Raw genomic sequence first — 25968 nt, 5'->3', positions numbered from 1 at the left:
ACTGTCATACAAATGGAATAATTCAGCATGTAGCCCTTTGAGCCTGGTTTCTTTCCAATGTTCATGTGAACTCTATCCAGATTGTTGTATATGTCAATGGTTTGTTCCTTTTTACTGCTAGTATTCCATTGTATGGATGCATCATACAATGCATTAGTGTTTCAAGGTTCTCCATTATGAATTAATTTTTAATCCAAAAATTTTGGAACTCTGGAGGAGATGTAATTGTCTTTTTCCACTGTCGTTTTAGGGGACATCACTCAAAAAGGGTATGAAAAGAAACGGGCAAAACTGCTTGCACGCTATATCCCGCTTATTCAAGGTAAAGTCAACACACTCAACTGTTTTCTAACCGTCATTTTTCTCACCAAACTTGACTTAAAAATTGATTTTAGAGTTTAACATTGGTATATTTCCTGTTTATTAACTTTTTGTGATAATGGCAATGTTCTGTAACCATTAGCCATGTATGGCTGTTGAGCACTTGAAATATGGCTAGTGTAACCGAGAGACTGAATTTTTAATTTAATTGTAATTAATTAAGCTTAAATAGGAAGAAAGACCCCCAACATGATTGAAAAAAAAAAGCCCACTAGAAAAATGGGGCTGAAGACTTGAATCACTATGTTGTAAGCAGAAACCCTACTAGCCAACAAGCAGACAAAAAAATGTTTAACCTCAGCAGTAATCAGAGAAATGTGGATTAGAGCCATAACCTACCTTGGGTTGTTGGAGGGGATTTAAACAGTGGGGTGTGGACAGCTGGTATAGCTGACGAGGGGCAGAGGTGACCAGCAGCTGTCCTTTGGGTGCACACATGCTTTGGACAGACATTTGCACCTTGTCCTCTCTCTGTGCACAAGAATGTTTCTTACATCCCTGAAGTGCCAAGAACTCACATGTCCGTCGGCAGAGTCCACCCAGTGGAAAGCTTGAAGACCGACACGCGGCAGCAAGGATGAATCTCATAAACACGATGGGGAGTGAAGGAAACAATCACGAAGGGATACAGGCAGTATAACTTGAAAAAACACGCCAGACCGCGCTGTTGAGGAACTCTTGTGTAGTTGGTAAAGACAACGGAGTGGTTTGCACCGAAGTCAGCCCCCCATGTCATCGTGGTGTGAGGTGGTTGTGCAGGGGCTCCGAAGGCGCTCGAGTGTTTATTTCCTTCCCAGGGCAGTTTTCACGTCGGTTTTCTCCTGTGTGATAATTTGTAAACTGAACACATCCTTTATACTGTCTATGTCAGCATGATATATTTTAAAATAAATCAACAATAAAAAGAGGACGAGGAGGCTCATCATGTACTGACTTGCATTAATCCAAAACAAAAGAAAAGCAAACTCTGAGTAAAACTGGAATTGAAGGGAACCGTTAAAAGTGTCTTTAAGCCCATGTGACAAACGTCACCAGCAACTGTCAGACTAGGTGACACAACTGTAGCATCCCCAGCCCAAGCAAGGTGAGAAAGCATTACTCACCATGCCCGTTCTGATGCCACTCTGCTCTGGTGGCCACTGCCACTGCAGTGTGACGGGAGAACAGGCAGGATGAATATTGGAGACAGTCATCTGCACTTAGAGATGGTATTATTTTGTTCCTTGGAAACACGGGTGACTGCTTACTTACCCGTTAGAGTTAGTAAGCGTTTTTGGTCTGATAGAAGACAGATGTGCAAGAATCAATAGCTTTTATCTGGCAATATTTTAATGAAAAAATTTACATTTGTAATGACAATAAACTGTCAAATGCTTATTAATACATTTAGCAAGAAAGCCACAGAACCTATATTAGGATCGTAAAATCCATTTGAAAGAAATAGCCAAGACCCTAAAATATGAAGAAAGATACTAATTTCCTAAATAGAAAAAGTTAGTATCCTAAAATGTCAGTTTGCAAATTAATCTGTGAACGTTATGTAGTCCAGTCTGAATACCGCTGGCTGATTTTTAAAATTTCCAAACCTGGGATTGGAAATAATAACCCATTTGAAGGAGAAAAGTTCTGAGAGTAGGTAATACATCGTTGAAAAAGAACCCTAGTGAGAAAGGACCGGCCTTCAGGGTGCACGTACAGCCACTGCAAGACGGTGTTGGGTGTTCGGGGCAGAAGAGCCAGTGAGTGGAAGGGTGGGCGGTCTGGAAGTGCTGCCGGGAGCGCAGGGAGGAGGCCGCACCTTACAGTGGGGACCGGCCCTGTACGAGGCTGGGTTCCTCCTCTCCACCATCAGCCAACAGGAACTTGAGAAGGATAAAAGCTCTAAGTATGTTTGTGATTATAAAATACTATACCATTCAGGAGAATATTTGAGTGACTTCTGAATGGTGTTTATAAGATAGGAGACCTGGAAGTTAGAAAGGAAAAGAAAGTGGGTATGTTTGGTTCCCTAGAAATGAAAATATTTCAGAATGGCTGAGCTGCCACCAGCTGCTCTCAGGTGTGTGCACAGGCTAGGGTCGTGTCCCCAGCAGAGCAGGGCCTCTTGCAGGTTTTCTTCGAGAACTTGTTAGCTGGATGAAATGAATAGAAATTCAAGGAAGAGGAATTGTGGATGGGCAGTAAACATTAAATTATGTTCACCCCACTAACAGGTGTGGAAGTGCAAATTAAAGCAAACCATTTTCCTCCTATGAGATTGGCAAAATTCTAAAAAAACATTTTTAGCACCCAGGGCTGAAAAGGATGTGAGGAAATAGCACTTTCGTGCACTGCTTATGGGCATGTATATTGCTGTAACTTTTTTAGAAAATTATTTCCTGGTACCTGTGAAAATTAAAAATGTACTGCTTTTTCGTGTGATCATTTCACATTGGGCTTGTATCTTTGTGGAATAAATGAATCTATCTCAAAGAATAAAAACACCCATATTTTGGAATGCAAGCATAAGGATGTCCATATGCATGTATATGACTTTGCGACATGCCTGTTTGTAATCCATAATGCACAAGGCTCTGTGTATTCTCCATTACAAACTTGAGAGTAATTTTATCGAGTCACAAGAACAAAATGCCAGTCACAGTGCTGACCAGTATTATCCTACGTGTGTATGTGTTTGTATATGCTCAGATTTTGGAGAGCTTAAACACTGACTTCCAGAAGGAGTCGTCCCATCGTCCAGCTCTGTGTAACTAGCCACCCCAAAATGTAGCACCTGAGCAGCAGTGGTGACGTCTGTTCTGCCCACACATCTACAGTTTGGCCTGGTGGTGGTGCTGAGTCCCGAGCCACCATGTTCCCTGCTGTCCTTGCACGTGTCCTCGTGGTGTGTTGTCTCAGCGAATCTCCAGGTCATGCAGAGTTGCTCTGCCACACTGTGTCCAGCAGTGGGTTGGAGGCAGGGACAAATGGCCTCTTTTCAGGAGGTGATAAGGGCTGGAGGACTCCACAGGGCTGGAATGCCTGCTGGCTATTTTTATGAGACGTCTTGAGCTAGAGAATAAATCTAAACTTACTACTTTGATGAAGCATGACAGAAAGCTTTGCTTTGTGCTGTTCTCAAATATCAGCCAATTAGAGCTCAAACAACACCATGGATTCTGTTTCATGACCTGGTGTACTTGGGCCCCGTCCCTTTACTCCCCATACTGTGTCCTCAGGACCTGTGTGGTCAGGGGCTGTGGGCCTGGCAGCAGTGTAGCACGTCGTCCAGGTGTTGGGTTTGGAGACAGCGAGCAGGCGTCACAGGCTGAGGTTGTCGGTGCCTGAGGTTTCTGTACCTCGTGCTCCCTGACACTCACTATTACGTGGACCCCTCACTTCTCCACTGTCCCACGTTTCTGCCTGTGTCCAAGGGCGACTGGTTATGCCCCAGTGACTGCTTAGTGGGATGTTTCTTACTGAGTTGGTTGACATCATGGATAGTGCCAGGAAAAGTGACACACAGGCCTTTGCAGATTCAGGAAATGTTTATGATGCAGAAACATTCTTTCAAAGGACCTTCCCAAGAGAATCTGCCCTAAGTGGCTGCATGTGTTGTGCTGATGGTCTCGGGGATGATGTGCGATGGTCACCCTTTTTGGGGATGGTGGACAGTGAGGCAGGGAAGGCTGGGAACTTTTGGGAGAGGGAGCCAGAAGTGGACATTCATGGTTCTGTCCCTGACCTCCAGACACAGGGCTTCTGGACTTCAAGGGCCACCACAGGGTGCATGTGCTCAGATTGTTATTTTTGGTAAGGTGCATGCTATGTAGTAACATAGGAGAAGTATGTGCTGTTTTAAATGGATTTTTCCATCACCAGAGAAGCAAATTGTTTACACAAGATATTCCTACAAAATTGTGTTGCAGGGGTAGATCCATCCCTACAAGCCGAGAATAGGATCCCAGGTCCCTCACAAACCACAGCTGCAGCGCCCAAACAGCAGAAGCCACGGCCTACCAACTCACGGGACGAGCGCTTCCGGTCAGGTAGGGACCAGAGGGGGCAGGCGTCAACGAGTGGACCGGCTTTCAGTCCTTTGTTCTTTGCTGTAAATGTTCTTTGCTCTGCTGAAGAAATTATTTTCACTTGAATGATGATTCACCACATCATGATATTTTTCAAGAGAAAAATTAACCTTCACACAACCACAGTATCTCTTTAAATTTTTTTTTTAATGTTTATTTTTGACAGAGAGAGAGAGAGAGAGAGAGAGAGAGAGAATGAGGGGGAGGGGCAGAGAGAGAGGGAGACACAGATCCGAAGCAGGATCTCACAGACCACGAGATCATGACCTGAGCCGAAGTCTGATACCCAACAGACTGAGCCACCCAGGCGCCCCCAGCCGCAGTATCTCTTAATGTAACCTGCAAGATAGGTGCTCTAAAATGTCTGGAGAAATGTCCTCCCCTCTCCCCCCCGCCCCGATTAGTATAATTTCTTTAAACGTTTTTGTCCATTTTTCTACCTCGAGCTTGGGGCTGGTCGGTATTAGTAATTTTTGTACATTAGGGAGCGGCTTTTACTGTAGGTGTTTTTAATTTTTTTTTTCTTTTTCTAATTTTGGAGATTTTCTTCTAACTAGATTACTGCCACTCTGTCAGTATTTTTATGAATATTTAAATTTGTCTATGATATTTTACTTGAATTATCAGATCACTCATTGAAAAAATTAATGTTTTCAGTTGTAGGTTACATGTCGGTAAATTTTGGGCACTTTGCTTCACCTGTTTACACCCATTGTGTGATCGTATATTTCCTTTCCATTTAAGCTCTTTTGGTAAGCCTTTTTATTTTTTTATTTTTTAATAAAGAAAAACTTTCAACAGAGATAAAGAAATGGCCCCCGTTTTAAGAATAACTGAGAAAAATATTAAGATTTTAAATATTATGTTGGGGCACCTGGGTGGCTCAGTCAGTTAAGCGTCTGACTTCAGCTCAGGTCGTGATCTCACGGTTTGTGAGTTCGAGCCCCACATCGGGCTCTGTGCTGACAGCTCAGAGCCTGGAGCTTGCCTTGGGTTCTGTATCTCCCTCTCTCTCTGCCTCTCCCGTTCATGCTCTGTCTCTCTCTGTCTCAAAAATAAATAAACATTAAAAAAAAATTATAAAAAAATATTATGTTAACATGGGAGTGTGATGAAGTGACTTGAGACATTTTTGATAAATTTCTTACTAATTTAATGTATATTTAAAAAACTTTGTCACACTGTTAATATTTTCTGATGATATAAACAATACATGTGATATGCAATATAATAATCAGATTTAAGGAAAAAGTAAAATCACTTGGACTCTGGATCCTGAGACAACCATTGTCAGCATCTCACTGAGCACCATTGCCTTCAGCCCTGAGTGCACACACTTGCACACACATGCACTCACAAATACACACACACAGATACTCACGCACACACAGGCACCTGTATGCAGATACTTGCACACACATGCAGATACACGCACACAGATCGTCACATGTGCATGCAGGTGCCTGCACACAGATACTTGCACGCGCATGTAGATACACATATATACATACAGATACTTGCCTACGCATGCAGATACATGCACATACATGCGGATACTCACAGATGTTTGCACACACACACAGATACCTGCTTGTGCAGATACTCACGCACAAATACTTGTACACACATGCAGATACCCACATGTGCACACAGATACTTGCACGTGCACTCCCATACCAGCACGAAGATACTTGCAGGTGCACACAGATATGTGTATGCAGATACTCGCACATGCATGCAGATAGTCACACGCACGTGCAGATACTTGCACGTGCATGTGGATAGTGACATGCACATGCAGGCACCTGCACGCAGATATCTGCACATGCACACAGATATTCACATGCAGATACTTGCACACATACTTGCATATGCACACAGATACTTGCACATGCGTGCAGATACTTGCACATGCACACAAATACTCGCACGCAGATACCTGCACATGCACACAGATACCTGCATGTACACCCTACAGATACTCACACGCAAATAGATACCCACACGTGCATGCAGATACTCGCACACAGATACCTGCACGTGTATACAGATACTTGCACATGCAAGCATGCGCTCCGTGAATCGGGTTGCAGTAAAGGCCCCCTTCCTCTCCCTGTCTTCCTTATTTCCCTGCTCCCCCATCCTCTGCTCCCTGTCTGTTTCCATGTGACTGATGTTAATAAACTGTGTATTCTAGTTCTGATTCCAGTTCTAATTCTTTATTTTCTGAATATAAGACCTTTATCATTGCTAATATTTTATCCAAGGCTTTGTCTTGTCTTTGCATTCTCTTCAAGCGGCTTTTGAAGAACAGAAGTTTTTAATCTTTAAAAAATTTCTCATTTTCTTTTTTTTCTGAGTTTTATTTATTTATTTAATTTATTTATTGTTTAATTTACAACGAAATTAGTGAGCATATAGTGCATCAAAGATTTCAGGAGTAGATTCCTTAGTGCCCCTTACCCATTTAGCCCATCCTCCCTCCCACAACCCCTCCAGCAACCCTCAGTTTGTTCTCCATATTTATGAGTCTCTTCTGTTTTGTCCCCCTCCCTGTTTTTATACTATTTTTGCTTCCCTTCCCTTACATTCATCTGTTTAGCATCTTAAATTCCTCATATGAGTGAAGTCATATGATATTTGTCTTTCTCTGACTGACTCATTTCACTTAGCATAATACCCTCCAGTTCCATCCACATAGTTGCAAATGGTCCCCCTCCCTGTTTTTCTATTATTTTTCTCTTCCCTTATGTTCATCTGTTTTGTCTCTTAAAGACCTCATATGAGTGAAGTCGTATGATTTTTGTCTTTCTCTGACTGACTCATTTCACTTAGCATAGTACCCTCCGGTTCCACCCACATAGTTGCAAATGGCAAGATTTCATTTTGACTGCTGAGTAATACTCCATTGTGTGTGTGTGTGTGTGTGTGTGTGTGTGTGTGTATTCTTTATCCATTCATCCATCGATGGACATTTGGGCTCTTTCCATTCTTTGGCTATTGTTGATAGTGCTGCTATAAACATTGGGGTGCATGTGTCCCTTCAAAACAGCATACCTGTATCCCTTGGATAAATACCCAGTAGTGCAATTGCTGGGTCGTAGGGTAGTTGTATTTTTAATTTTTTGAGGAACCTCCATACTGTTTTCCAGAGTGGCTGCACCAGTTTACATTCCCACCAGCAGTGCAAACATCCTCGCCAACATCTCTTGTTGCTAGGGTTAATGGTAGCCATTCTGACAGGTGTGATGTGGTATCTCATCGTGGTTTTGATTTGTATTTCTCTGATGATGAGTGATGTTGAGCATTTTTTCATGTGTCTGTTAGCCCTCTGGATGTCTTCTTCGGAAAAGTGTCTATTTGTGTCTTTTGCCCATTTCTTCACTGGATTATTCATTTCCTGGGTGTTGAGTTTGATAAGTTCTTTATAGATTTTCGATACTAACCTTTTAACTGATATGTCATTTGCAAATATCTTCTCCCATTCTTTCGGTTGCCGTTTAGTTTTGGTGATTGTTTCCTTTGCTGTGCAGAAGCCTTTTATTTTGATGAGGTCCCAGTAGTTCATTTTAGGTTTTAATTTTTTTTTTTTTTAAAGATTTTAAGTAATCTCTGTGCCCAACATAGGGCTTGAACCCACAACCCTGAGATCCAGTGTCGCACACTACACTGCCTGAGCTAGCCGGATGTCTCCAGAAGTTTTTAATTTTAATGAAATACAACTTATCAGCTTTTTTTTTTAATGGATAGGGCTTTTGTTTTTGTATCTAAGAAATCTTTGCCTCACCCAAGGTCACAAAGATTGTCACCTCTGTTTTCTTCTAGAAGTTTTCTACTTTTATGTTTTAATATTTTAGTTAATTTTAGTATTAGTTCAAGGTATGGATCACAGCTCATTTTTTCTGCATATGCACATCTTGTTGCTCCCACCATTTGTCAAGAAGACACTGCCTTTGTTCCCCCGTCCAGAAGCAGCTGCACGTTCATGTGTGATCCTGTTTCTGGACTCTCTTCTGTTCTGTTGATGTAGTCGTTTACTTTTATGGTGAAACCCTGCTCTCGATGATTATAGCTTAATAGTAATTGTTGAAATCAATAGTGTTCTTCCTCCAAGTTTTGTTCCTTATTGTTGTTCCTTTGTCTGTAATGTGACTTCTTTTCCTCTGGCCCTTTTAAGATTTTTCTGTTGCTGGTTTTGAGTGATTTGATTATGCGGTGGCTCGGCTTATGTAGTTTTATGTTTCTTGGAGTTTGTTGAGCTTCTTAGATTACTAGGCTTAGACCCCTGTTGTGCTGATATTGTGTAGATTTTTAGGTCTGTGTTGTTTTATCTGTGCTTGTGATTGTGTTTGTTTCTAAGACTACAATAGAGTTTAAAGTGCATGCTCATAGTCACTGCCATATCTGTTGCAGGGACTCCTGGATTTGTCTCTCTCAAGCACCTTTTTATGTCTGGGAATATTTTTATTAGACTTATGTTTAAATGATAGCCTGGGCGTCTCAGTTGGTTGAGTGTCTGACTTTGGCTCAGGTCATGATCTCATGGTCTGTGAGTTCGAGCCCCCCGTCGGGCTCTATGCTCACAGCTCAGAGCCTGGAGCCTGCTTCCAATTCTGTGTCTCCCTCTCTCTCTGCTCCTCCCCCGCTCACACTTTGTCTCTGTCTCTCTTTCTCATAAATAAATAAACATTAACAAAATTAAAAAAAAAATAAATGATAATTTGGCTAAGTATAAAATTCTAGGCTCAACACATTTTTCTTCAATACCATGTTGCCTTTTTGTACCCAGTGGTCACTGTTGAGTAATGTGAGTCTATCTCTTGATCCTTCTAAGATGATTTACTCTTTTTCCCCGGAAGCTTACACAATTGTCTTGTCTTTGATGTTTGTAAATTTTTTTTAATTTTTAATTTTTGTTTAGAGAGAGTGCAAGTGAGTAAGCGAGGGAGGGGCAGAGAGAGAGACGGGGGTGAGAATTTCAAGCAGGCTCCACACCCCGTGCAGAGCTTGACATGGGGCTTGATCCCACAACCCTGGAATCATGATCTGGGCCGAAATCAAGAGTTAGATACTTAACCAACTGAGCCACCGAGGCGCCTCTGATGTTTAAATTTTATTTTAATACATGTAGGTGCAAATTTTTCATCTTTCCTGATTAGCACCCTATGGGCCATTTCACTGTAAGATTTTTAAACATTTTAAAAATATTTTTTTGGAGAAAAATATAAACATGTACAAAAGTGTACTTTCTAGTGTAATAGCCCCCTGGACTCATTGTCAGAGGCACAGCCCCAGCCATGTTCAGTCTTGATTCATTTATCCACACCTCATCCACTTCCTCCTTTCCCACATGATTTTGAAGCAAATCTCAGAGATTACATTTATTTCTTTTAGATGTCATTATATTCTTGGTCTGTCTCTGGAAAGGATCATGTCCTTGTGTCTCTTAAGATAAAAACCATTGTCACAAAATAACAATAATTCATTAATATCAAATATCCAAATGTTCATATGGCTTTTTTAAATTTTTTATTTTTATATAAAAATTTTTTAAGTAAGCTCTATGCCCAACGTGGGGCCTGAACTCAACCCCAACATCAAGAGTCACACACTCCACCAACTGAGCCAGCCAGATGCCCATGGTTTTTTAGAAACCGTTTGAACCCAGGATCCGAATAAGATGTCCATTTCACAAATGGTGGATAGTGTTTTCAGTCTTCCTTAGCTTGTGTTTCCCCTCCCTCCAGTCTGTGGAAAAACTGCTGTGTGTCTGGCAGCTCCTATGTGGTGGAGTCCTCACCTCCGAGGCTCCCTGAGGGTCGGGTTAGATTTTCAGTTGTCCCTAAGACTTCAGAGATGGTGCTGTGTTCTCCCACCAGGAGGACAGCATGCCTGATTCTCTTCCCTGGGATGCTGGTGGCCAGTGATACCCAGTTCCCAGATCCATGCAGTCATGAGGTCACAGCATGGGGAAACTGGTTCTGTCATCCTCCACCCAGAGGTTGGAGTACTTCCATAAAGAGAAACTCCACCTTGCTTGCTACATGGTACAGGAGAACCAGGATAAATACCCAATTCTTTCCATTTATTTACTCCTCAGAATAATGAGTTGGGTCGCTGGCATCCTCCAGTGGCAGGTGATTAATTTTGCTTCCTCTTGAGGGGCACCTGGGTGGCTCAGTTGGTTGAGTGTCCAACTTCGGCTCGGGTCATGATCTCACGGTGTGTGAATTCAAGCGTCGCTTCGGGCTGTGTGCTGACAGCTCAGAGCCTGGAGCCTGCTTCAGATTCTGTATCTCCCTTCCTCTCTCTCTGCTCCTCCCCTGCTTGCACTCTGTCCGCCTCTCTCTCTCTCTCTCTCTCTCTCTCTCTCAAAAATAAATAAACATTTAAAAATTAAAAAAAAATTTTTTTGGCTTCCTTTCTGGGTTTTTTGTTTTTGTTTTTGTTTTTGTTTTTTTAGTGTTGTATTTGTATTTGTATTGTGTATTCTAGCATTTATCCTTGTTGATGTTCAAAATGTTCCATCCTTAGCCATCGGGAACATCTTTAGATTGGCTCCATGGCCACCTGAGCTATTTGACCAAGTCCCCACTGGCTGTTGCAACAAGATGCTTCAGGCTCATCTGTGCATTTCCTGCCCCTGCCCTACACTCTGTCGTGTCTCGGCGTCCTTGAGGGAACATGGTATTTGAAGGCCACGTTCTGGGGGCAAGGGTTACTCATTGCTAATGGGCTGGCACTGTTTCTAGACATTTTTATTGGACAGTCTGCAGCATTATCGTTAAAGACAAAATGCCACATTTCCATTCAGATTCACGACTGCAGAACTACCTCACTGCTTCTCTGTGTTTGGATCTTCTTCCTCATGAGTGTCTTGGTTCCCAGGGCCAATAGCCTCACAGTGTGATTGCAGAAGGAGTTTTGATATTTCTCATGTGTTGCTGCTTAGTAGCTAGCTCTAGAGGAACAGGCTAAACAGTCTAACTGCTTTGAAGTCCCTTGTAATAGTTGAGGCCAACAACTGGAGACGCGTTTAGGTTTGTTTCATTGTGTTTTTAATTAGGGCATTTCTTTTTTTATATAGTTTTGATTTATAACTACAAAAATATTTATGTGGGTCCAAATCTACAAATAAAGGAACATTTAAAGGAATCTAGGACTGATGTCATAGGCCAGGCTTATGTGTCTCTTTCACACTCAGTGAAAACAAATAAGAATATGAAGCTTAATTTTGTCACTTCATAAGCAATCTTGTAGAAAGTGTCTTTACTGCTCTTGTTTTTACATAGATGTTCACACTGAAGCGGTGCAAGCAGCTTTGGCCAAATACAAGGAGAGGAAGATGCCTATGCCTTCAAAAAGACGTTCGGTTCTTGTCCACTCGTCGGTGGAGACGTACACACCTCCAGGTATTGATAGACCGTGTTGGGAATGGCTTCTGTAGATGTGACACAGCCCTGGTGTCATCACCTTCCTTTCCCCTTGAGTTGGAGTATCCTCCTGACCTGTATGCAGTAAAGATTTGGAAAAACTGGAGATTAAAAACGTTTGCATGTGTGCAACATTCCTTACTGAAAATCTGTGGTCTACACAGTATGGCTTGTACCCAAATCGGTACTTGTTTTCTATAGGACTTTTGGGTGTATTTTAATTCTTTTACTAAGATGCTATTTGTGCCTTTTAGTATATGTGCTGCCGAAGCGAGCACTATTTGTGCCTTTAAGTAAAGAGGGGAACCTAAAATAAACACTTACTAGAATACTAAAGTTCCCTGATTTAAAGAATTGTAAAATTATTTTCATCTTATTAATGATTATTTACTATATCATTACCAGGCCTTAAATGGGAGAGTATAGGACAATTCGGAGGATTTAAAACATTTCTTCTATTATTGTTTTGTTGTCATTACCATTAGAAATGAAAACTTTCACCTGGAGTTTCTCTTCAGCAGCAGTGTTGGTAAACTGCACCAGGTGTGGGCAGTTGTGTGGCGCCTTCTGCCACCTCTGTTGTTCTTTAAGTCGTGAAACTGGCAACACGAGTTTTTGGTTTGATGACATGGTGAAAACCAAACACACCAGAGATATAGGATAATTTAGTGGTTTTGGTAACACTTCCTTTCTACAGAAAAGAAAAAGTTCAAATTGTTGAAAAAAAATTCTAGAAATAGCTGTCACATGTTTCTACCAAACATAATTATAGATAATAACCAATTTTAAAAAACTTTTTAATAGTTGTGTAACCATAATAAAATGCACAGCTGAGGTGACTTGATAGAACCTTTATGAGCAGTTTTATTGAGTGAAGCAGGTGTGTTGGGGAAGGAATTCTTTCCAGAGCTCATTGTTGCTGCCCCTAAGAGGGTGCAGATGGACGGAGTGAGGCCCCATCACCACTGCACTGACCTGGGCCATGTGTGAAGGTTGTGTGGGGTGTTCACTCAGATGGGCACTCGACACTTGGGCTCTTCTTTGATATTTGGGACCCCACCAAGGAATGAGCTGAAGCCACTCCCAGCGTGCGGTGCCCCCGGACATTCCTCTTGGGGAAGCTGGGGTCGAGAAACCAGTTTCCCAGGTAGGGCTCCTTGGATCTTACAGTCGGGCAGACGAGGGCTGAGCTGACCCCTTGGCCAGGCAGGGCAGAGCGGTGCAGGTGCAGGGCATAGCGGAGCTTGCCACGTGCTGGCCTGGGAGACTCAGGTGCCAGTGTGGGGACTCCACCCCCCTCCCCAACTCATCCCTACATTATGCCTGTCGTCATTATTTTAACCACAGACACGTCATCTGCCTCAGAAGATGAGGGCTCTTTACGGCGACCCGGGCGACTTACCTCCACTCCGCTCCAGAGCCATTCCAACGTCGAGCCCTGGCTCGACCGGGTCATTCAGGGCTCGTCCACCTCATCCTCTGCATCCTCCACCTCATCTCACCCGGGAGGGAGACCCGCCGCTGCTCCCAGTGCCGCCGCCGCCACGCTCACAGGCCCCGTGGCCCACGCCCACATAGGTCAGTAACGAGCTGCCGCGGCCCCTCCAGGACAGGGGTGCCCCTGCGCCCATCAAGACCCACCTTCTCTTTTTTCATCTGGAAATGTCTTTTTGGTAACAAAAGCAGTTCTTGATGCTTCTGTGGTTTGGTGATCCCAGACCCTGTGGTGCGTTGGCTTCCCCACAGGTTCCAGAGGTGGCGGTGTTTCTTGACGTCGTGTCTCCACCTTTTGGCAGGTGTAGGGTGGATGGTCCTTATGCTTGTTCCTGATAGCCACCCTTAGCCCGCTGCCACTACATTGTCTCTGCCTTTGCTCTTTGCCTTGTGTGCACAGCTGTGGAGCCGTCGGTTGCCTCTGGGGCAGGGGCCTGGGGCTGCGATCATGGTCTGGCCTTTCTTCCTCCACATACCAAGTTAGCCCCTCAACCTGAAAAGAGAGGTCAGGCAAAGCTAAATCGTACAGATGTGTAGATCTTTTCTAAGTCATCCAAGTCTTTCAATGACATCAATCTTAGAAAGGAACAACTGCAGACCTTTCCTCATTTGAAACCCTGTTTTCTAGACAACAACATTAGCATGGTTGGTTGGATGTGAGCTGGCGTGCGCAGCTCGTACCTTAACAACAGTATATTCCTCACGTGGTGCCGTCAGTATTGTCGCAGTTAACTTCTCAACCCTTCTCAGCCCCCCTCTTTTCTAGATATGGAAGGAAGACAGAAAGATTGTAACTTGCCTGGGCTCACACAGCTGGCCTAGCGGTGAAGCCAGGGCTGATAAAGTTTTCTTGATTCCTATTCATTTTCTTTGCTGTTAGCTGTTCTGCTAAAACTGGAATGGTGCAACAGCCATGCACCCATGACAGGCTGCTGTTTTCGGTGGGGTCCTGTAGGCTGAACAACCATCCCCCTCCCCTTCCAGCAGGTGTGGGCTCAGAGCCTGAGCTGCCTTGGTGTGAAGTCTTGGTCATTGGGCTGGGCTGGGAGTAAATTGGATGGCATCTCAGCATCATCTGTGGACACATCACCGACGCTCTTCACTTTTTATTTGTTGCATCAGTGCAGGAAACCTGCACATTTCTGTTGAGCTTGTGTCTTATAACCGTGACGTAGCCTTCCATGAGAACCCACGACACCTCATCCTGCTTCCGGCACACAGGCAGGCGGCTGCTGAGGTCACTGGGTGGCAGCAGCTGGGGCTCCAGAAAAGGCCCCTTTGGGAAACAGCCGGCCCCGGCTGTTCCTGCAGCTCTCCTAGATGCCCTGTGGAGGCCTAGTGCTCACTGCTCACCCTTCCTCAGGCAGGTTTTCAGGGGATAGCTTCTAAAACAGGTTTCGCACGGATACGTTTTTTTCTCTGTCACAGTGCTTTGACTTACTGGAAATACACAGATATCTCCAATGTGAGAAAAACAGTCGTTTTTGAATGTTCTTTCACCTTATTTCTGCTACCTGATCTCTGTTCTCCGTGAGATGGTGGAGGAAGGTAAAACTGTATTAGCCATTGCCGAGCTGTTGGAAACCCTGCTTCCTGGTGGGTTGGAGATGAAAGCGTATCTAGCATGAGAAACTGGCCACAGTTCACAGTGTGTAACTGGGCAGCCCTTGACTTCCCCGCGGTTGTGTGGGGTCTTTTAACAAAGCACTTAGCTGTAAGGAGTGTGTGTTCTGTGAAAGGCCCAGGTGTGAAGGTTTCTGTGGAGATGTGTTTCGGCTGTGGATGGAGGACCCCTGGCTTCGGCAGGTGTGGCTGCGACCCTCTTTTCTCCCATCCCATTCACATGGCCTCTCATGTACATTATGTGATCAATTCTTATAAATTTTAAAAATCTTAACTGCGGATTATAGCCTTCATATGCTAAATGTTCACTGGATATAGTTGACTTGAGTTCCTAAATCTGAAAATACTTACCTTCCCTCTCCTTATTATAAAAATCATCCTTGGGGCGCCTGGGTGGCGCAGTCGGTTAAGCGTCTGACTTCAGCCAGGTCACGATCTCGCGGTCCGTGAGTTCGAGCCCCGCGTCAGGCTCTGGGCTGATGGCTCAGAGCCTGGAGCCTGTTTCCGATTCTGTGTCTCCCTCTCTCTCTGCCCCTCCCCCGTTCATGCTCTGTCTCTCTCTGTCCCAAAAATAAATAAATGTTGAAAAAAAAAAAAAATCATCCTTTTAGTTTTTAGCACTGGAGAATTCTTCAGTTGGGCTAAGGAAAGTGATACAAAAAGAAGAAGAATGTATTAGGTACACTTGAGGGACAATATATTAGGTTAAGGTAATTTGTAAAAAATATATCATCTTCAATTTTAAAGTAAGGAAGTCAAATCCATAAAACATTGGGGCACAGCTATAAATACCTATATTTAGAAGTAGTATTTCCAGTTGTAGTTCATTTAAAAAAAATTTTGTTAATGTTTATTTTTGAGAGAGAGAGAGAGAGAGAGAGAGACAGAGCACGAGCAGGGGAGGGGCAGAGAGAGAGGGAGACACAGAATCTGAAGCAGGCTCCAGGCTCTGAGCTGTCCGCACAGAGCCTGACGCGGGGCTCGAACTCACAGGCCGTGAGATCGTGAACTGAGCCGAAGTCTGACGCTCAGCCGACTGAGTCACCCAGGCGCCACTATAGTAGTTGATTTTTATTTTGAATGTTTGTTTATTTTTATGTAGCGATTTTACAACTGCTTTGTAGTTGAGATTACCATTAATGCCTTTCTTCATGAATATTGTTAGAATCATTTATTCTTTTTGCTAGACATGGAAGGGTAGGGAAATTTCTTTCTACATGGAAAGAACTTTGTGATAGGCAAACTTTAAAATGCTAATTTCATCAACATCATGCTTTTTCAAGGGTTGTGACAACTCTGTCATTAAATTAGATTTTTCCGAATGGTGTTTTCTGCTGTGTAAATAGTGAGTTTGGGTTTTGTTTCCATATAATTTCATCTTTCTATATATTTAAAAAAAGATTTTAGTTTGCATTCTGCCTGGGAAATGAAGTGATAGGTAAGCGGTAGGAATTGAGATGTCAGAAGCACCAGAGTGGGGCCTGCGGTCGCAGGAGCACACGTTGCAAGCCCAAATGGACCGCGTGTCTGTCCCGATGGCCCTAGTGCAGGTGCCACACTCACGGTCACGCCTCAGCAGCCCGTAGTCAACCAGTGTTCCGACAGATACATGTGCCATATGATAAAGATTTAACCCCAAAATGTGCGTTCAGACAATAGAAGGAGTGATTTTAAACATTTCTGCAGTTTAATGTCATTTGTCTTTAACCATGATGTTAACACCTTCTGCTCTGAGAACTTGACTGAATACTCCTAATAGTGAGATGTGTTGATCTGGCAGGGGATAATTTTTATCTTTGTAGGCTTATTCTTTGGAGCCTGTAAAGGTCTTGTGTCTTTGTGGCATCCAACATACTTTTTGGGGGAGTTGGGGATAGTTTCTGGAACCTGGCTATTTTTTTCATAATACAACAAAAATGATCCAATGACAATTGATTTGAAATGTGTTTCTGCTTCATTGAAATTTCTAACTAACTCAGTCCTGTGAAAGGCAGTCTCACCTGCCCTGTCAGAGCACTGTCGTCGGGAGTTCTGGCCGTGATCCCTTTGAGAACCCAGCAGCCCACGTGACACAGCCTCCTATGGGCCACGTCTGGGAGCTCAGGGTTCACAGGGTCCCGTTTTGTCTTAGTCAACCAGAAAAAAACAAAATTAATCAGAATACCACACTCCTTGCTTTCAGCTCAGCTAGTGAAGCTTTAGTTCACTGCGGTTTAAAGAGCAACTCAATACACTTTCGAATCAATAGCCACTTTTATTTGGGGTTTGTTTTTCCAAAGCAGATCTGCCCTCTGCCCCTCCTGATGTCACCACGGGTCTTGTGGAGCTTCCGCACTGTGAGCGTCCGCAGCTGGCTTCTGTGAGAGGCGTCCCTCGGGGCTACAGCGGCAGCGTCCTGGAAACTGCGGGTGGTGAGCACGCCTCTCTTTCTCCTGTGGACAGCAGAGTACAGTCTTTCTCTTCAGGGAGTGAGCCTCGCTTTAGTGAATTTGCTTTAGGGGCGCCTGGGTGGCGCAGTCGGTTAAGCGACCGACTTCAGCCAGGTCACGATCTCGCGGTCCGTGAGTTCGAGCCCCGCGTCGGGCTCTGGGCTGATGGCTCAGAGCCTGGAGCCTGTTTCCGATTCGGTGTCTCCCTCTCTCTCTGCCCCTCCCCCGTTCATGCTCTGTCTCTCTCTGTCCCAAAAATAAATAAACATTGAAAAAAAAAATTAAAAAAAAAAAAAATTTGCTTTAGCAAGCTTGAGCCAGCCACTAGTTACAGTCCTTCAGCACGTGTGAACTGAGGCCAGTTTGTGTGGTGGCTGTGATTACAGGGAGCATCATGGGGAGAAATAGTTGTGAGTCCCTGGAATTGGGCAGAGAGGGAAGAAGAGTAGGGAGAAGAAAACCTCCACATTTAAACTGGATCCACAAGGAGTTTGGGTCTATAAAACAGGAGGAAAACGGGAGACCATGGGCAGCCTCTTTGTGGGACTCCGTGTGGCCTTAGTGTGAGAGCACCCTGCCCCTGACACACCAGTGCCTGTGCCCCCTGTGTGCACAGTCGGAGAAATGGGCACAGCAGCAGTCAGGGTTTCAGACGTGCAGGCCAGAAAGGCCTTGATCTTCACAGCATCCTCATTTATACCATTTCCTTTTGAAATAGTTTCCAGTGTCTTTTATCCAAATCATGTGAAGTTTTTTTTTTTCCCCAATGTATCAGATTTGAATTGCAGGAAACTTCAGACGATCTTAGATCTAAGGCTTTAATGTGTGTTTGGATACTCCTAAGTGGCAGATCAAATTTTGTCAAGGTCTTTTACCTCCTTATCCAGATGCAACAGGAAAATACTGAGTCAACATGAAGCCGGCTATTGGTTACGTAGATTTTTTTTATTTGATTATATTTTTTAAAAGTTCAAGAGCTTAGTTGAGTTATAACTGACATGTGATCAACTGCACATATTTGAAGCATGCAATTTTATAAGTTTTACTATTAAAAAATTTTTTTTAAGTTTATTTATTTCGAGTGGGGGGAGAGAGAGACAGAGGGAGAGAGAGAACAAGGTGGGGAAGGGGCAGAGAGAGAGGGAGAGAGAGAATCCCAAGTAGACTCCATGCTGTCAGTGCAGAGCCCAACACGGGGCTCAGACTCACAAATCGTGATCATGACCTGTACTGGGATCAAGAGTTGGACGCTTAGTCGACTGAGCCACCCAGGCATCCCTAATTTTGTGTTTTAAGATGTATGTATACCTGTGAAACCATTCTTGTGATCAAGATAGTGAACACATACACCCAGCATTCCTAAAAGTTTCCTTGTGTCCCTTTGTAATACCTCCCTTCTACCCAGTTTGGCTTCCCCCATGCTTTAGGCAACACTGATTTATTTTCTGACACTATAAATTAATTTGCATTTTCTGGAATTTTACAGAAATAGAATCATGCAGTTTTTACTCTTTGTTATGTGGCTTCTGCTACTCTACATAAGTATTTTGAGATTCATTCATGTTCTTGGATGTTTCAGTAGTTTGTTCCTTTTACTGATAAGTAGTGTTTCATTTCACGGATGTACCACACTTTATCTGTCCACCTATTGATGGATATTTGGGTTGCCTCCAGTTTCTGGCTATTACAAATAAAGCTGCTATGAATATTCTTATACAAGTTTTTGTGTAGAAGTATGCTTTCATTTGTTTTGGGTCAATACTTAGGAATAGAATGACTGGATCATATGCTTAACTTTCTAAGAAATTGCCAAACGGATTTCCAAAGTGGTTGTACCATTTCACATTCCCATCACGGGTGATGAGACTTCTGGCTCCGCTACATCTTTGCCTGCCCCTGGGATTCTTGGCTTGTTAATCTGAACCACCCTTCCAGGTGTGTGGAGGTGTCTGCTTGTCGTGTTAATTAGCATCTCCCTAAACACTGAGGAAGTGGGGCATCTCTTCATGTGTTTGTTTGCCATCTGTGTGTCTTTTTAGAAGCGTCTGTTCAGATCTTTTGCTTATTTTTTTTTAATGTGATGTTTTCTTAGTAAGTTTTGAGAATTCTTTATATGTTCTGGATTCAAGTTCTTTATCAGGTATATACTTTGGATTTTCTCGCAGCCTATGGCTTTTTTTTTTTTTTTTTTCATTCTCTTAACAGTGACTCTCAAAGAGTAGAAGTTACTAATTTTTATGAAGTCCAGTTTACCTGTGTTTTCTTTTATAGATCGTACTTTTATGTCATATCTAAGATATATTTTCCTAACCCAAAGTCATAAAGGTTTTCTATGTTTTCTCCTAGAATTTTATAGCTTTAGGTTTTACATGTAGATCTATGATCCATTTTGAGTTAATTTTAGTCTAAGTACAAGGTATGAGTCAGAGTTCTCACGTTTGCATGTGGGTGTCCAGTGTTCTGGCCTTGTGTGTTCTAAAGCCCCGTCTTTCCCCACTGAGCTCCTTTGCGTCTTTAATGAGAATCGGTAGACCATATCTGAGAGAGATCTGTTCCTGGCTCTCTTTCCTGCCCTGTGGCTGTGTTTGTCCATCCTTATGCCAGTACCACACCATCATGGTTACTGTGCTTTTATAACAAAGCTTGATATCATGCAGTTTGTCTTCAAACTCTGCTTTTCATTTTAAAATTTGCTTTGGCCATTTCAGCTCCTTTGCATTTGAATATATATTTTTAAATCTGTTTGTTTGTTTCTACCAAAATTCCTGAAGGATTTTGACTGATATTTTACTGACTGTAGATCAGAGAGAATTGGAATCTTAATAGTATATATTTCAGTTGATAAATACAGTATATCTCTCCATTTATTTGGCTCTTAAAAACTTTTCCAGCATTGTTTTGTAGCCTTCATTATACAGGTATTGTACCTATTTTGTTAAGATTATTCCCAAATAGTATTTTGGACACTATTATAAATAGTATTTAAAATTTTTTTTCAGTTGTTTATTACTAGTCTATAGAAATGCATTTGGTTTTTGTATGTTGTCCTTTTATTAGTTCCAGTAATTTTTTTGGTAGATTCCTTAAGATTCTATATGTTTGACCATTTTTGTCTATGAATAGATTTTTACTTTTCTTTGCAAATTTTTTGCCTTTAGGAACATTTATTTTTCTGGCTATATTGCAATGTGTGTAAGATTTCCAGTTGTGTCAATAAGAGATGTTGAAAGTGGATGTGACTTGCCTTGTTTCCAACTGTGGGGGGAAGGCATCCACTTTTTCATGTTTGAATTATGATGTTAGCTGTGGGTGCTCTTCATTAGGAAGCTCCCTTTTTTTCCTGATTTCCTGAAAATTTTTATCATGGCTTTAGTTAAATGATTTTATTTTCATCTATTAAACTCATGTGTGGTTTTTCTTTTGTAGTTTTTAGTAAATTTCATTAATGTAGTAAATTTCATTGATTTTTGAATGTTAAACCAAAGTTATATTCCTAGGATAAACCCTACTTGGTTATCATGCATATTTTTTCTATATTCAGGATTTGATTTGCTAACATTGTTTATTATTTATTTATTTATTTATTTTTTGAGTGAAAGAGCATGTGTGTGAGTGGGGGAGGGACAGAGAAAGAGAGAGAATCCAAGCAGGCTCCATGCTGTCAGTGCAGAGCCCAGTGCGAGGTTCAGTCTCATAAACTGTGAGATCATGACCTGAGCCAAAATCAAGAGTCATACGTTTAACCGACCAAGCCACCCAGACACCCTGATTTGCTAGTATTTTTTCTTTTTAAGGATTTTGTGTCTGTGTTCAAGATACATAGTAGCCTGTAGTTTTGGTTTTATTTTTTCTTGTAATATCTTTGTCTGCTCTTGGTATCAGGATAATGCTCATCTCAAAATGGATTGAGAGGGGCGCCTGGGTGGCGCAGTCGGTTAAGCGTCCGACTTCAGCCAGGTCACGATCTCACGGTCCGTGAGTTCGAGCCCCGCGTCGGGCTCTGGGCTGATGGCTCAGAGCCTGGAGCCTGTTTCCGATTCTGTGTCTCCCTCTCTCTCTGCCCCTCCCCCGTTCATGCTCTGTCTCTCTCTGTCCCCAAAAAAAAAAAAAAAAAAAAAAATGGATTGAGAAATGTTCCTTCCTCTTCTACTTTCTAATCAGAGAATGTGAATTTTTCTATTCTTGAGTCAGTTTTGTGTCTTTGAAAGAATTTGTTCATTTCATCTGTACTTTCTAATTTAGGCATAATTCGTTCATGATATTCCTTTATTATCCTCTGATGTACATGAATTGGTGGTGCTATCCCCTCTTTTATTTCTGGTAGTAGTAATTAGTGTCTTTTCTCTCTCTTTCTCTTTTTTAAGTAGGCCCCATGCCCATTGTAGAGTTTGAACTCATGACCTTGAGATTGAAAGTAGCATGCTCTACCAACTGAACCAGACAGACGCCCTAGTGTTTTCTGTCTTTTTATCTTGATCATTGTAGCTAAAAAGTTCATTGAATTTTATTTATCTTTCAAAGAACTGGTTTGGGTTTAATTATTTTTTTCTATTGTGTTTATTTCTAATCTTGTATTTTTTTCTTCCTTTTTTCTACTTATTTTCAGTTTACTTTGCTTTCCCTTTTTTCATTCCTTGAGGTAGAAACTTAGATCATTGAATTTAGACCTTTCTTGTTTCCTAATGAAAGTATTTAAAGCTTTAAATATCCTTCTAAGAGCTGTTTTAGTATCTCACATATTTTGATATGTTCTTTTCCTTTTAAAAATTCAATTCTAGATATTTTTTATTTTCTCTCATGCTTTCCATTTTGGCCCATGATTTATTTAGAAGTATGTTGTTTAATTTCAACAGATTTGCAAATATTGCAGGTATATTTCTCTTATATATACTATATAATTCAACTCCTTCTAAATATATTGAAAATTTTTAAAACTTTTTTAATGTTTTATTTATTTTTGAGAGAGAGAGAGAATGAGCAGGGGAGGGGCAGAGAGAGAAGGAGACAAAATCTGAAACAGGCTCCAGGCTCTGAGCTGTCAGAGCCTGACACGGGACTCGAACTCATGAACCACAAGATCGTGACCTGAGCTGAAGTCGGATGCTTAACTGACTGAGCTACTCAGGCGCCCCTTGAAACTTTTTAATGGCCTAGCACATGGTCTGTTTCTGTGAGTGTTCTACTTGAAAATAATGTTGTTGGGTAGCTTTTCTGTGAATGAATATTACATCCAGTTGGTTGATACTTTAGTTTGAGTCTTCTCTAGCCTTACTATTTTCTGCATAATTTTTCTATATTTTGCTGAGAGGGGTATTGAATTTCCAACTATAATTGTGGATTTGTCTGTTCTTTTAGATCTGTCACTTTGTGTTTTGTGTATTTTGAAGTTCTGTTATTATGTGCATACATATTTAAAATTGTTATGTCTTGATGAATTGGCTGCTTTATCATTACAAAATGATCCTTAGTGATATTTATTATTCTGAAATTTTCTTTGTTATTATTATGGTTGCCTTCAGCTATTTTATGAGTATTAGTTACACGACAAATCTTTTTATCTTTTTACCCTACCTAGGTCTTTTAAATTAAAATGTATTTCTTATAATTAGTATTTTATTCATTCTTATACTTTCTTTTAGCAGGTAGCCATTTACTTCATTGGAGTCTTTGGACCATTTATAGTCAGTTTTAATGAGCTATTTGGTTGGGTTTAAATCTATGATCCTGCTCTATTTTCTGTTTCACACATCTGTTAATTTCACTCCCTTTCCTGATTTCTTTTGGTTTATATTCTATTTTATATTCTATTTTCTCTCTCTCTCCCTCTCTTTCTTTCTCTCTCTCTCTCTCTCTCTCTCTCTCTCTGTCTCTCCTTTTTTTTCCCCCAGTGGTTACTCTGTGACTTACAATATACATCTTTACCTCATCACTGTATGCCTTCACATAATATTATACCGCCTCAATGTGGCAAAGATTGTATTTTTAGTAAATGTTATTGGGGCCATTGGAAAGCTAGTTGGGAAAAGTTAAACTTAGATTCTTTCCCCACACCACTGAGAAGGCAAAACTCAAAAAGAATCAGATATCTAAACATAAGAAATGAAGAATAAAAGGAAAAAAATTGATGAATTTTCTTTAACCTGGTTATAAGTAAAGGCTTTCTAAATTTAATTTTATTTTTGAATGTTAAACCAAAGTTATAGTCTCAGGATAAACCCTACTTGGTTATCATGCATAATTTTTTCTGTATTACGGATTTGATTTGCTTTTTTTTTTTTTTTTTTTGAGTGAGAGAGCACATGTATGAGCAGGCGAGGGACAAAGAGGGAGAATCCCAAACAGGCTTCAGGTTCTGAGCTGTCAGCACAGAGCCCGACACAGGGCTCAAACCCACAAACCATGAGATTATGACCTGAGCCAAAATCAAGAGTTGGGCACAACCAACTGAGCCACCCAGACGGCCTGAAACTAAAAAAATTCTTAACAAAAATATCCCCATAAAGAGAAAAAAAGAAAAAAAAGAAAATATCCCCATAGAGAGTCACAAGAAGAATTGACAAACTAGGAGTAACTATTTACAGTGTGTGTGATATAGGTAAAGGTCTGATGTTTCTAATATCAAACAGACTCTTAAAAATAGGAGGAAAAGACCCCAAATTCTATGAATTGCCAGTCTGCAAACTATGGCATATACTGGCATTCTGCTTTTGCAAATAAAGTTTTATTGGGACATGGCCATGCCCACCCATTCCCATGTCATCTGTGCTGCTTTTGCCCCAGAATTGCAGAGTAGGGTAATTGCAACCAAGACTGTGCCCACTGCCCAGAGTGTTTCCTATCTAGCTCTTTAAGAAAGGTTTGCCAACTCCTAGTATAGGAAAATGGGCAAAAAATATGCACAGCCAATTCATAAGATCTAAAAATAGCTCTTGAACATCATGTTCAGCCTTTTTTATAATTACAGAAATACACTGTTGGTGGGAATGCAAAATAGTTAAACCTCTTTGGAATAGAAATTGGTAAAATATATATATTTGGATCCAGCAGGGCCAATGTAGGAATTTACTCTGAATTTTCTCATGATTCAATCCAGGTGCTGCATTGAATTTCCAAAACTAAGAAAATCCATGTGCACAAAGTAATTCTTTGTAGCAGTACTTATAATTGCACAGTATTGGAAACTATGTAGCTCTCCAAGCCTCACAAATTGGTTGAATAAACCTAGGATGTTCACATCGTGGGGTACTATGCAGCTGTCAGAAATAATGAGAAAGCTTTTTAAAAAAAATTTTTTTTTTCAACGTTTTATTTATTTTTGGGACAGAGAGAGACAGAGCATGAACGGGGGAGGGGCAGAGAGAGAGGGAGACACAGAATCGGAAACAGGCTCCAGCCTCTGAGCCATCAGCCCAGAGCCTGACGCGGGGCTCGAACTCACGGGCTGCGAGATCGTGACCTGGCTGAAGTCGGATGCTTAACCGACTGCGCCACCCAGGCGCCCCGAGAAAGCTTTTTATGACTTGGAATGAGGTGTTTTTCCAGGAGATGTTAAGTGGAAAAGCCAAAAGTAGAAGAGTGGTTCTAGTATGCCACCTTTTGTGTGAACAACAAGGGAACACAGCAAAGCCTGTATGTGTGTAGAAGGGGCGCAGGAAGGACAGACCAGAAAGCAATGAAGCTGGTCGCCCCCAGAGGTGGGATGGGTGGGTGAGTGAAAGTTCAGTGACATTGTTTTGAGTTTGTCTTAATATAGTTTTGACTTTTAGTAGTTTGTTAGTGTAATAAAAAATTCAAACCATAAACTTGAAGTATAGGAAGAGGGGAAAACCCCTTAAACTGAAAGCAAGTAGAAATAAACCCAGTCATATTCCTGTGAAGTATCATGGCCACATTTAAGGGGGTGACAGAGAGAGAGGCAGAATAGGTAAGCTGTGACACAGTACCGGACCATACGCCCACAGTCTTGGACAAAGTTAGGTGTGAACAGCAAAGAAATCTTGTTTTTTGTTTTAATTTTTTAAGTTTATTTATTTAGTTTTGGGGGGGGGGGTGGAGAGAAACATGACAGGGACAGAGAAAGAAAGGGAAAGAGAGAATCCCAAGCAGGCTCCATATTGTCAGCACAGAGCCTGATATGGGGCTCAAACCCACGAACCGTGAGATCACAACCTGAGCCAAAATCAAGAGTCGGACACAACAGACAGCCCTCAGGTGCCTCGAAATCTTGAACTCTTGCTTGTTTGTTTTTGTAGCAGTATAGGTTATGCAACTTAGAAATTATTTTATATACGTGATAATATTGAGCAAAAGTGTTGATATTATTGGGAGCCAGGATTCCTACTGTGGAAGAAAGAAAGTCCAAATATGAGTGGGAAAGGCAGGAAGAACCTGTGGGGTGGATTGGGGTTGGAAGTATTGGTGTGGATTCATTGTTCCTGAGATTCAAATATGTGTCTATTTATGCTTTCTGTGTGCACATGCACATTGCCATCGAGTGTCCATGAATACACACTATGAATACATAGTGTACTTTTTTAGCTC

General features: G+C 41.8%; 1 protein-coding gene across 10 annotated transcripts in view; it reads left to right on the top strand.

Annotated features, from left to right (window-relative positions):
* DIP2A (disco interacting protein 2 homolog A) overlaps positions 1–25968 on the top strand; it is a 118174-nt gene that overhangs the window by 33661 nt on the left and 58545 nt on the right. For 5 of the 10 annotated variants that reach the window (XM_045501033.1, XM_045501031.1, XM_045501038.1 and 2 more), the window contains 5 exons: positions 251–322; positions 4290–4409; positions 11741–11860; positions 13229–13459; positions 17278–17409. In XM_045501033.1, the coding sequence (XP_045356989.1) occupies positions 251–322; positions 4290–4409; positions 11741–11860; positions 13229–13459; positions 17278–17409 (675 nt within the window). The remainder of the gene's footprint in view (positions 1–250; positions 323–4289; positions 4410–11740; positions 11861–13228; positions 13460–17277; positions 17410–25968) is intronic. The other 5 variants (XM_045501032.1, XM_045501034.1, XM_045501035.1 and 2 more) reach the window with 3 other exon arrangements.

Source organism: Leopardus geoffroyi, chromosome C2 (genome assembly GCF_018350155.1).
Source record: "Leopardus geoffroyi isolate Oge1 chromosome C2, O.geoffroyi_Oge1_pat1.0, whole genome shotgun sequence".
In the NCBI taxonomy this organism is placed as follows: domain Eukaryota; kingdom Metazoa; phylum Chordata; class Mammalia; order Carnivora; family Felidae; genus Leopardus; species Leopardus geoffroyi.
Note: the sequence above shows the minus strand (reverse complement) of the source record. Positions and strands in the feature narration are given on the sequence as shown.